Source organism: Lucilia cuprina, chromosome 5 (assembly GCF_022045245.1).
Source record: "Lucilia cuprina isolate Lc7/37 chromosome 5, ASM2204524v1, whole genome shotgun sequence".
Classification (NCBI taxonomy): domain Eukaryota; kingdom Metazoa; phylum Arthropoda; class Insecta; order Diptera; family Calliphoridae; genus Lucilia; species Lucilia cuprina.
In genome coordinates, this window is record NC_060953.1 from 32121390 (window position 1) to 32133337 (window position 11948).

Here is an 11948-nt window from a genome sequence, read left to right on the forward strand (position 1 = left end):
AGCGCTCAATCCTTTAGAAACGTCTAACTCGGTCTCAGGGTTTCGACTTTTTTTTAACACTTTATCAGTCTGTGTAATAAGGTATTAAGGCTAGGGATGCAAACGATACATCGATATTTAGAAAACATCGATGTTTTGTTCATAAACATCGATGTTAACATCGATGTTTTTATAAACGATACATCGGCGATACATCGGCGTCAAAACCAAAAAACATCGACATCGTTCTTTTAATATGTGCCTGTGCTTTTTTTCGAATTGATAAAAAAAAAACTAAAATATAATAGTCTTCCACTTTTTAACAGTGTGATTCGAATATATTTTAAACTAAACATTTTAGAATTTTACAAAAAATATTTGAATTACGTGTATTCACACTGTTTTATATTTTTTTCAAAATTTTTTATAGATTTAAAAACAACAGAACACGGAATGTTCTGCTGATGTTTAAAGCGTGTTTGTGTGGCATCACTGTCATCGTTTTTTTTAATAAATAATTTCTGTTGATTATTTTTTACATTCTTGTAAAGTTTTGCCATAAGGTGCTGCCGCATACTTAGACAAATTTAGCAGTTAATGTATTACTGTAAGTTTAATTCCAATTAATTTTCCTAGTATACATTTGTACCATATATAAAATATTTATAGAACACAATGCCACCAAATAAATTGAAAAGTAAAATTTGGACTTATTTTAATAAAGCTGGGGATAAAGAAGCTGTCTGCAAGATATGTAACAAAACCCTAAAAACTTCAGGCAATACGAGTAATCTTCGTGGTCATTTAGAAAACGTTCATTCGCAGCAACTGGCAGATGAAGATGTAAAAAGCAAGAAGGCTAAAACAGGTAGTAGTACCATTGACAATTATATGGACGTAGAAACAATTGATATAATTGCTTCAACCAGCTCAGCCAGCGTTGAAAAAAGTGCTTCATCACAAATTTCACTTGGTAGTACTGCGTTAACCATTGCTGCTGTCAATTCCAAAAAACCAAAACAACCAAATGTTGATGACTTCATCAGAAATATGAAAAGTATAGCCACGCAGGATGGAGCTAAATCAAAGAAAATAACTGAAGCTGTTGTGAATTTTATAATCATGGACAATAAGCCATTTGCCACAGTAGAGGGTAAAGGCTTTTTGCAGCTAATGAAGGAAGTTTGCCCATTGTATAAAGTGCCAAGTCGAGAAACAATAAAATCTAGGATTGATACAAAATATGAGGTTATGAGCAATTTTTAAATCATTTATAAATAATGCAGAAAGTTATTGTATCACCTATGATATTTGGACAGAAACAATGCAGAATAAATCATTCGTAGGTGTTACCATACACTTTTTGGACAAACTAAAACTCCTCAGCGGTACGTTAGGTGTTTTTGAATTAACAGAAAGTCACACATCAGCGTACATAAAGGAGAAACTTAAAGAAATTTTCGCGGAGTGGCATATTTCTGTTCCCAAGGTTTCACCTGTAATCACAGATAATGATAGCACTGTAATGAAAGTTAATAGAGAAATATTTGGTGAAAAGAAAATTATTCCTTGCTTTGCTCATACCATCAACTTAGTTGTAACTAAATCCATTGACAATGCAACAGACTGCACGGAATTAATCAGCAAAGTTCGAAATATAATAAAATTCATTAAAAGAAGCGTCAATGCAAGTGATGAGTTGAGGAAAAGACAAGTAAATATGGGATTAAAAGAAGGACAAATAAAAAAGATGATCCTTGATGTTCGCACCAGATGGAATTCTTGCTTTTATATGCTACAGCGTTTCATAGAATTAGTGTCAATTATAGGAGCAATACTGTTGAATCGGCCGGAAGCTCCCCCAATGATTTTAAGTAGCGAAATAGACTGCATAAAAGAAATGATAGAAATTCTGAGCCCATTTGAGAAACTAACAAAGGAAATTTCTGGAGATAGCTACGTAACCGTGAGTAAAGTTATTCCGCTAGTAAGCTGTGTCTGGGAAGTAATAGAAAATATGAAACCAAAAAATGAAATGATTTCCCAATTTAAAGAAGAAATAAAAAAACAACTTGGGAGACGGTTTGATAATATAGAACATTCGGCAATTCTTTCTATCTCAACTACACTCGACCCTAGATTTAAGTTTATGCATTTCAAAAATTCCATGGCCAAAGGAAAAGTAATAAATTGTTTAAATAAGTATGTGCGAGAATTCAATACATCAAGCTCATCTACAACATCCAATAATGATACATCTGATGATGACGAAGATAATTCAGAATTTGATATCTGGAAATACCACAAACAATTAACACACAAAAATATGAAAAATAAATCATCTTCCACAGCTATAACAGACACTATCAGTGAAACGGAAGTACAGATGTACCTGTCATCTCCAGTTACACCAATAAAAAGTGACGCTATTGAGATTTGGGAGGATATGAAATCTCTGTTTCCTAAACTTTCAAAGATTGCAATGCTATATCTCCCCATAGTTGCAACCTCTGTGCCAAGCGAGCGTTTGTTTTCGGAAGCAGGAGCAACCATTACTCAGGACAGAAATAGGCTTCTAGGGACCAGATTATCAAAGCTTCTTTTCCTTAACTCTATTACAAAATTATTAGATTGTAATTGAAATAAATAATATTTTTTCATTAAATCCGAAATATTTAATGTATATTGATTTTTAAAATTAAATAATGGCCAAATTAAAACATCGGAAAAAACATCGATGTATCGTTCACATTAGCGATGTTTTTTAACATCGATGTTTATCATACAAACATCGATATTTTCAAACATCGATGTTTTTATGAGCGATGTTGCATCCCTAATTAAGGCCCAACTATAATGTGCATAAGCTAGCTTAAGAAAATATCAAAAACCAACGAAAATTCTCTCAAATGGTTAAGAAAATCCAAAGAAACTTTTAGGTGACTATAATATACTTTATGAACCACAAGTATTAAAAACACATATTTTATAATATTTTATCGAATTAAATTAATTTTCTTTTTCCCTTTTATTTTTTTATTTTCTTTGTGCACGATAAAATATAGTTTATCTCATAATTTTTATGTATTTTATATGTGTTATAGGCTATATCGTTTTTTAAAACTTGAAGTAGGAGGGCGCAAAAATGGGGTAAAATAGGTGAAAAGCAGTCAAAATTTGTACTTTTGAGCATAAATACCAATAGTTGTTTTTACTTAAGCCAAAAGATATTTCAATAAACTTTTTAAAGTTTCAGAAATATGAATCAGCATAGTACTGTTGCGAGAGTTGGACCAAAAGATGACAAAAAAATAGGACAAAAGGGGAAAAACTACTTTTGGGCTTTGAGACCAATTTTTCTGTTCTAAAGCAACTACGCCCTTTTATGGTATCGGAAATATGCACATTTTAGAAGCCCACTCAAAAGGGAGTTCTGTACTTTTGTATATTATAAAGACACTAAATTTAAAATATTATAAAAGCGGTTAAAATTAGTACTATTTAGCATAAACACCAATTATTTTCTTTACTTAAATAACATATATTCCATTAAATATTTTTCACAAAATATATATATATATATAAGAAATTTATTCCTTAAGAATTTTGAATGAATGAAAATTCAAGTATGTATAATGTTATGAAACCAATTAAAACACCGGGCAACGGCGGTTATAAAAATCTAGTATTTTTATAACGTAAATCAAGAAAGTATCAAATAAGACTCGGGAGTATCACGGTACTTTTGAACACAAAGTAAGCAGAGGCGACACGGCCACCGAGCGGCGGAAAGATGCACTAAAACTCGGCGCAAATTCCTCATTTCTGTTGTGTCATTTAAGAGTAGTAGTTGGAGTTTCGTAATTTTTTATTGGCCGCAGAAAAAAAAAAACAAAACAAAAAAACAGCAACATGTAAGTTTCATTTGGAAATTTTTAAATTAATTTTTTTCTAATATTCTCTTTATTTTTCAGGAGCCGCAAATGTGTTAAGGATTGTCCAGGAGGGGAGAATCTTCACCGCTTTCCGAAGGATCCGACAAGGTAGGAGTTTGAATTTTTAAGTGTCCAGTGAAGCCAGAAAGTGAATTTTCATTTTACAATTTCAATGGGAAAAATGTATGTCCAAAATGTAAATTGAAAATTACACAAAAACTTTTACAAATGATTACACAAACATTTATACTGGCATATGAATTATTATATAGACTGGTGTAAGAATTACACTATTTACCAGTCATTAATTAATTTATTGATTAGTACTCTGTTGATTAGTCTATTGATTAGTTTATTGACTAGTCTTTTGATTAGTCAATTGACTAGTCTATTGATTAGCCAATTGATAAGTCTATTGATTAGTCTATTGAATAGTCTATTGATTAGTCAGTTGACTAGTCTGTTGATTAGTCAATTGATTAGTCAATTGATTAGTCTATTGACTAGTCTATTGATTAGTCTGTTGATTAGTCAATTGATAAGTCTATTGATTAGTCTATTGAATAGTCTATTGATTAGTCAGTTGACTAGTCTGTTGATTAATCAATTGATTAGTCTATTGACTAGTCTATTGATTAGTCAGTTGATTAGTCTGTTGATTAGTCAATTGATTAGTCTATTGACTAGTCTATTGATTAGCCAATTGACGAGTCTATTGAATAGTCTGTTGATTAGTCTATTGACTAGTCAATTGATTAGTCAATTGATTAGTCTGTTGATTAGTCAATTGATTAGTCTGTTGATTAGTCAATTGATTAGTCAATTGACTAGTCTATTGACTAGTCTATTGATTAGTCAGTTGACTAGTCTGTTGATTAGTCAATTGATTAGTCAATTGATTAGTCTATTGACTAGTCTATTGATTAGTCAGTTGACTAGTCTCTTGATTAGTCAATTGATTAGTCAATTGCTTAGTCTATTGACTAGTTTATTGATTAGTCAGTTGACTAGTCTGTTGATTAGTCAATTGATTAGTCAGTTTATTAGTCTATTGACTAGTCTATTGATTAGTCAGTTGACTAGTCTGTTGATTAGTCAATTGATAAGTCTATTGATTAGTCTATTGAATAGACTATTGATTAGTCAGTTGACTAGTGTGTTGATTAGCCAATTGATTAGTCAATTGATTAGTCTATTGACTAGTCTATTGATTAGTCAGTTGACTAGTCTGTTGATTAGTCAATTGATTAGTCAATTGATTAGTCTATTGACTAGTCTACTGATTAGTCTGTTGACTAGTCTGTTGATTAGTCAATTGAATAGTCTGTTGATTAGTCAATTGATTAGTCTATTGACTAGTCTATTGATTAGTCAGTTGACTAGTCTGTTGATTAGTCAATTGATTAGTCTATTGATTAGTCAGTTGACTAGTCTGTTGATTAGTCAATTGATTAGTCTATTGATTAGTCAATTGACTAGTCTATTGATAAGTCAATTGACTAGTCTATTGATTAGTCTATTGATTAGTCAATTGATAAGTCAATTGATTAGTCTATTGATTAGTCAATTGACTGATCTATTGATTAGTCAATTGACTGATCTATTGATTAGTCAATTGACTATTCTATTGATATTTTTATAATATTGAACCTAGAAACATGAACATTAAGAGTCCTAAGTTAGTGAAAATCAGCAGGAAAGTACTTTTGGTACTACATCGTTCAATGATTTGGCTTTTATACGCACAGGTAACACCCTGATTGATTTAAAATCTCTAAATTGAGACTTTCTGGTACTTTTTATACCCTTCACTTTCGTGAGAAGGGTATATATAAGTTTGTCATTCCGTTTGTAATTTCTATAATATAATTTTCCGACCCTATAAAGTATATATATTTTTGATCCTTATAGATAGCGGAGTCGATTAAGCCATGTCCGTCTGTCTGTCTGTCTGTCTGTCCGTCTGTCTGTCTGTTGAAATCAGTTTTTAGAGGACCCCAGATATCGGCGATGTCTGAATCTTCAATAATTCTATTAGACATGCTTTCGAGAAGATCGCTATTTAAAATCAGCAAAATTGGTCGGTAAATAACGGAGATATGAGCAAAAATCCGAGACAACCTCTGAAAATTTCATCAAAAAATTGTTAAAAAAGCAACAAAAACACTGTACATAGAAAAAGATGTACAAGTGTGTGTGTAGATGTATTTGGTTTTATTCAGCTGTGTATATTTTGGTATGTTTGAAATTCAAACATACAAAGTATACACAGCAAAAAAATATGATTTGCATTTTTTGTTAAAATAAAATAATTTTCCCTTTTGTTTTGCAAATATATTTTTTGATGAATAGAAAAAAGTATTTAAAACGTTTTCAATTATATGAGAGTAGATTGTGAGTTATTGTACAAAAATTTTTATGCGAATAATGTAAGTTTGAAATTTAAAACTAACACAAATTTTTTCCAAGTGCTTTTTAAAACAATTTTTTTACGATAAACAAAAACAAATTCTACGTCTCGTCAATGTTTACCAGCAATAAATCAGAGGTCGAAGTCGACCGGCTTCGAGTCGGAGCTTAGCCGCCGCCGAACTATATTTAGTTGCTTGAGCCGCCGCCGAAACATTCGGCTTAAATCGACTCAAATTTTTTTAATGTTTTTATTAACTAGACTGTAAGATCAATTATGTTTAAAATACACTATGGTGAAGGGTATATAAGATTCGGCACAGCCGAATATAGCACTCTTACTTGTTTGTTTTGCAACTGGTAGTTTTTGATTTTTTGTAATAAAACTCATAATGAATGTTTTTGTAACACTCATGGTGAAGGGTATATATGATTCGGCAAAACCAAATATACAACTCGCACTTGTTTTCTATTATATTGAAGCTAAAAGCATGAAATTAAGCATGAGAGTCCATTATTTGAGTACTTTTACATATATATTTAATAGCCCAATTCACGATTTGGTGTATTTTTTTCAAATTTTAAATATGTATATGCTATTAATTCTGAACGATTTTTTCTGCTTTTTGGGGGCTTTTTGCTTTAAATTCGTTCATTCCTCTATCTCCGGTGCTTCTAGAAGCAAAATTTTTTGTTTAATTTCTTCTTTTTATTACTTTTGTAATTTTAAGTTTTTTTTAATTGTTTTTATATAAATTATTTATTTTTCAAGCTGTCTGTTTGTATTGCAAAATTTTAAGTAAATAATAACTACGTATTTAAGTGTAGTATATTTTATAACCCGTAGCATGAGTATTTCAGTATATTTTGTTAGTGAATTCTAAAAATATGCACTAGATTGTGAATTGGGCTAATGCGAATATACTTTTTTTACAATATAAAAATATTGGACACATTAATTTTAATACCTTAACGTTATTGTTTTTTCTAGACGTGCCGAATGGCTTCGCATATTACGTGTGAAGTCATCGGTGAAACGCTTATATGCATGTAGTCGGCATTTTTCGGAAGAATTCATTTTTGGGAATAAAATATCTAAATTTGCTGTTCCAAAAAGTGAAACTTCTGAACTAAAGAACAGTTTGCCTTTAGAATCTAATTTTTTAAATTCAACTCCAGTTTCAATTCTCAACGAAGAAAATACAACAGGTTTAGATAGCTCAGATAATTTAACAGACGAGGACATTCCTATGACAGACATTGTGACGCAAAATAGCGTAAATGCTCTAATAGATATTCAGACGACAGAAGACAATTCTAATATTGAGGTTCTAGAAGAAGACGTAGGTGACATAGATATTACAGTGGGAGCCACAGAGAAAACCTATTCCTACAAATTAAGGACACTACAAACGGCACTCGACAATTTCCGAGGACGATATTTGACAGAGAAACGGATTAAATCCAGATTACAGACAGAAAATGCTAGGTTATCGACACAGGTAGATAAATACAAGAAAAAAGTTGAGAAATTGGAATTTGAGTCGAAGAAGAAGAATGATATGTCGTCGAAAGTATCAAATTCTATGTCGGGTTGTTTAGAAAATAGTTTAATTAATCATAATAGAGAGCCCAAAAATCGTCGGTATGGTATTGGCTTAAAATTAATAGCTCTAGCTGTGTATTTCCTTTCTCCTTTAGTATACCGTTACTTAATTATTTTGCTGGATTGGCCTCAAGTTAGAACTTTACAACGGTTTGTAAAGGACTGGCCAAAATCTCCAGGTAATTTAAATGGAACTTATGAAGCGTTAAAAGAACGTGCACGCGGATTTAAGGAGGAAGAGAAGTACGTTAGTGTATCTTGTGACGAAATGTCTTTGAAATCTTTTCTTGATTACGATGGGTTTAAAGACAAAATAATAGGCCTAGAGGATTTCGGGGACGAAAATCGTTCACGAAATATAGCGACTAGCGCTATGGTTATTATGGCAAGTGGAATAGGTGGCAATAGTTGGTCGCAAGCTGTTTCTTATTTCTTTGTAAAAGGTAGTTGTAAAGGACATGTTATGAAAAAATATATTTTCGAGGCAATATCGAAGTTACAAGACATAGAATTGAAACCTTGCCAATTCGTTTGCGATCAAGGAGCCAATTTCGTCAACTTTTCAAAGAGTGTTGTAGTAACTGTCCAACGACCATAATTTGAGGTGAATGACAAACAGATGCATTTTATGCACGACAGTCCTCACCTTTTGAAAAGCAGTCGGAATTGTCTTTTAAATAAAGGCAATAAAATTTATTTTGAAAATAAGCTTGTATCTTGGAAAGACGTGATTCATTTCCACAAAGTAGATTCAAATTCCATAAAATGTGCCCCTAAGCTAAGTATGGAGCATATTCATCCTAATAATTTCCAAAAAAAATGAAAGTCAACTTAGCAGCTCAAGTTTTAAGCCGTACTGTTGTTACCGGAATGCTAATACTACAAGCTTCAGGGAAATTAGATTATTCTAGATCTTCAACATTTTTGAGCACCGCTGACTATTTAGAATTTTTTAACGATCTTTTTGACATTTTCAATAGCCGTACAGAGGGGACAATTTTTAATGCTTCCGACGAACAGTTGGAATTCCTTAGACAGGCCTCGAAAAAACTTCTTTCCATTAAAATTATTGATGAAAAGGGAATAGATATAACAAAAACTTTTAAATTTATTAACAGTTGGTTAAACAACATTTCATTCCAAAAGAGGTGGGGCCTTCAGTATGTCAATGTAGTAGTAAATGGAAACTGTGAAACTGTTTCCCAGGAAGATAAAATATTAGATTTTTCCATAGTAGATTTTGCTAATAGTTTAGATGCTAATAATACCCAATGGGATGAGTTTCATTCTTTACCAAATCCTTGTCCATCCATTAGAGAGTCAGATGTTCATGATAGTAGTTTTGATAGGGAGGAAAGTGTTGTCCTTGAAAACAATGCATTTGTTTACATATGCGGATATTTTTATTTCAAACTGCATAAAATGCATTTATGTGATCACCCCTTACCAAATTTTGATATCAACGAAGAAATTCCGTTAGATTATAGCTTCACCTTTGCCAAACAATTTGAAAACTGTCACCTAGTTAAACCACCTCAAGAGTTCGTTGCTTATTGTTCAGAATTAGAGAGGAAATTCATGAGTATTTTTGATAGTAATTGCCATGATAAAAATAAAGAAGGTAGTGTCAATCAAAAATTTTTTTATCAAATAAGGATTTTTAAAGTTTAGTTTTTTTGTGAGCATTATAAAAAGCGTTGCCACATTCTTAAAAATGATTTTGATTTCCGAGAAATTTTTTACAAAAAATGTGAAATTTAAAATTTACAATTTAAATAATAATGTACTATTACGTTATTTTGGAAGTTATTTTTTCAACTCCTAACTATCGATTTCTTATATGTAATTAAAACACGTGACTATTTTTATTGGTAATTTTTAAGTAATATTTTTTTAATTTTTTTATTTCTATGCAAATATTTTATATCATTTAAATGGCGGTTTAAAAACCGAATTCGATAATATGTTCTCCCAATATAAAACCTTTTAACAATTTTTTTGTCCAAATTTACATTAGTTTTGTGCAACAAATTTAGCATATAATTTGGGCTACATGACAAAGAATTTTCATTAAATGTTAAAAATATTTAAACGTTCCAAAAGGCTTAAAAAACTTGTGTTTGGTTTGTATAATCCACCCTCTGACAATAAATTTATATACGAATTTCATCTTTTTCTTCCGATGTTCTAAATCCAAATTCGGTAAGACCCATTTTTGAAACCATCAAATTCTATATCATTATACCCTACACCACTATAGTGGGTAGGGAATTATACGTTTGTGCTGATGTTTGTAACATACAAAAATATTGGTCCAATACCCACCTTAAAGTATAACGATCGATTCAGAATCATTTTTTGAGTCGATTAAGACATGTCCGTCTGTCCGGCTGTCCATGTAAACCTTGTGCGCAAGATACAGGCCGCAATTTTCAAGATAATTTGATGAAATTTGGACCAAGCATATTTTTTGGCACATGGACGAAACCTATTGAAAATGGTTGAAATCGGTCCATTTTTTATGCCATAATTACGTCAAATATTCTGCTATCTCTGCTGGCACAAATAAGTTTTATATAAGTATAAATGACACTGCAGATTTTCGTAAGGATCGGCCTATATTTGACCCTAGCCCCCATACAAACCCCCCTTCAAAAAATGACTTAAACGTCTAAAATTGACTTGTAACCATTTGTATCGCAATGAAACTCAACAAAACTAACTGTTATTTCGAAATATATCCTTTTCCCAAATTAACCGAGGATCGGTCCATATTTGACCTATATAAAGCCTCATTTAGAAATTTTAGTTTTTTTTTTATCAATAAATTGCTTAAATATTTTGGAATTATTGGTAATCTATATATATAAAATTCTAACGTTACTGACTGACTGACTGATTGACTGATTCATCATCGCACAGCCTAAACGGTTAGAGCTAAAGAGCTGAAATTTGGACAGGGGGTTGGTCTCCCACCAGATAGATCCACTAAGAAAATAAGCGGACAGGTGTCTGGTACTTTTTTCAATTTCGGCCCCTTTAGGGAATAAACGGGTAAAAACTGTATTTTGGTACTTTTTTTACACCCCATGTATCTTTTAAACCAGTGAACATTCAAACAATATTTTTGACTCCTTCATAACTTGACGAAAAAATAAAAATATGAATTTAGTACTTTTTAGTTATTCGGATGTTTAAGGGGTGAAAATTGTACCTATTTTTGGTACTTTTTTCATAAAACATTGATTTTGGTTTATTAACTTATACATATAAATACGTAATAACGGGCTCCCACTACGATGTTGCAACATTTTGGAATAGAATTTTTATTTCGTTAATGGGTAGAAAAAAAGTACCAAAAGGGGTAAAAACTGGAAATTTGATTTTATTCAAACACAATGATCCAATTTAGATAAAATTTTTAGATTTAGAAACACTAAATATGCTAATGAGGTGTTATTTGGAAACCCGGTACCAAGTGATATTTTTTTCGTACTTTTTCATTCTCCACCTGGTACTTTTTGAGTTTTCTTTGATATTGAAATCGAAACATGAAATTAATAATATAGAGACTTTTCGGTACTTTTTCGTTCTACACAGGTATTTTCTTGAGTTTTCTTTAAAATTAAACCTAGAAGCATGAAATTAAGCATGTAGAGCCCGGAGTAAATGAGAATCTATAAAAGGGGACTTTTTGGTACTTTTTCGTACTTCGACTGGTACTTTTTTGAATTTTCTATAATATTGAACCTAGAAACATGAAATTAAGCATGTAGAGCACGTAGTAAATGAGAATCTATAAAAGCGGACTTTTTGGTACTTTTTCGTTCTACGAAAGGTACTTTTTGAGTTTTCTATAAAATTTAACCTAGAAAAATGAAATTAAGCATGTGGAGCCCGGAGTAAATGAAAATCTATAAAAGGGGACTTTTTGGTACTTTTTCGTTCTTCAAAAGGTAGTTTTTGAATTTCCTATAATATTGAACCTAGAAACATGAAATTAAGTATGTAGAGCCCGG

The 11948-nt window shown here is 31.3% G+C and overlaps 1 protein-coding gene across 1 annotated transcript; it reads left to right on the top strand.

The window, feature by feature from the left end:
• The first annotated feature begins 415 nt into the window (after positions 1–415).
• Positions 416–1229, top strand: LOC124420150 (E3 SUMO-protein ligase ZBED1-like). The gene is made up of 2 exons (XM_046952229.1): positions 416–847; positions 909–1229. Exons 1-2 carry the CDS (start codon positions 655–657, stop codon positions 965–967), a joined length of 252 nt encoding a protein of 83 aa, XP_046808185.1. The 5' UTR covers positions 416–654; the 3' UTR covers positions 968–1229.
• Positions 1230–11948: the final 10719 nt, after the last annotated feature.

Coding starts and splice junctions, on each gene's coding strand:
- LOC124420150 (XM_046952229.1), top strand. CDS start 655: ATGCCACCAAATAAATTGAAAAGTAAAATTTGGACTTATTTTAATAAA. Junction 848..908: donor AAGCAAGAAGGCTAAAACAG/GTAGTAGTACCA, acceptor TGCTTCAACCAG/CTCAGCCAGCGTTGAAAAAA.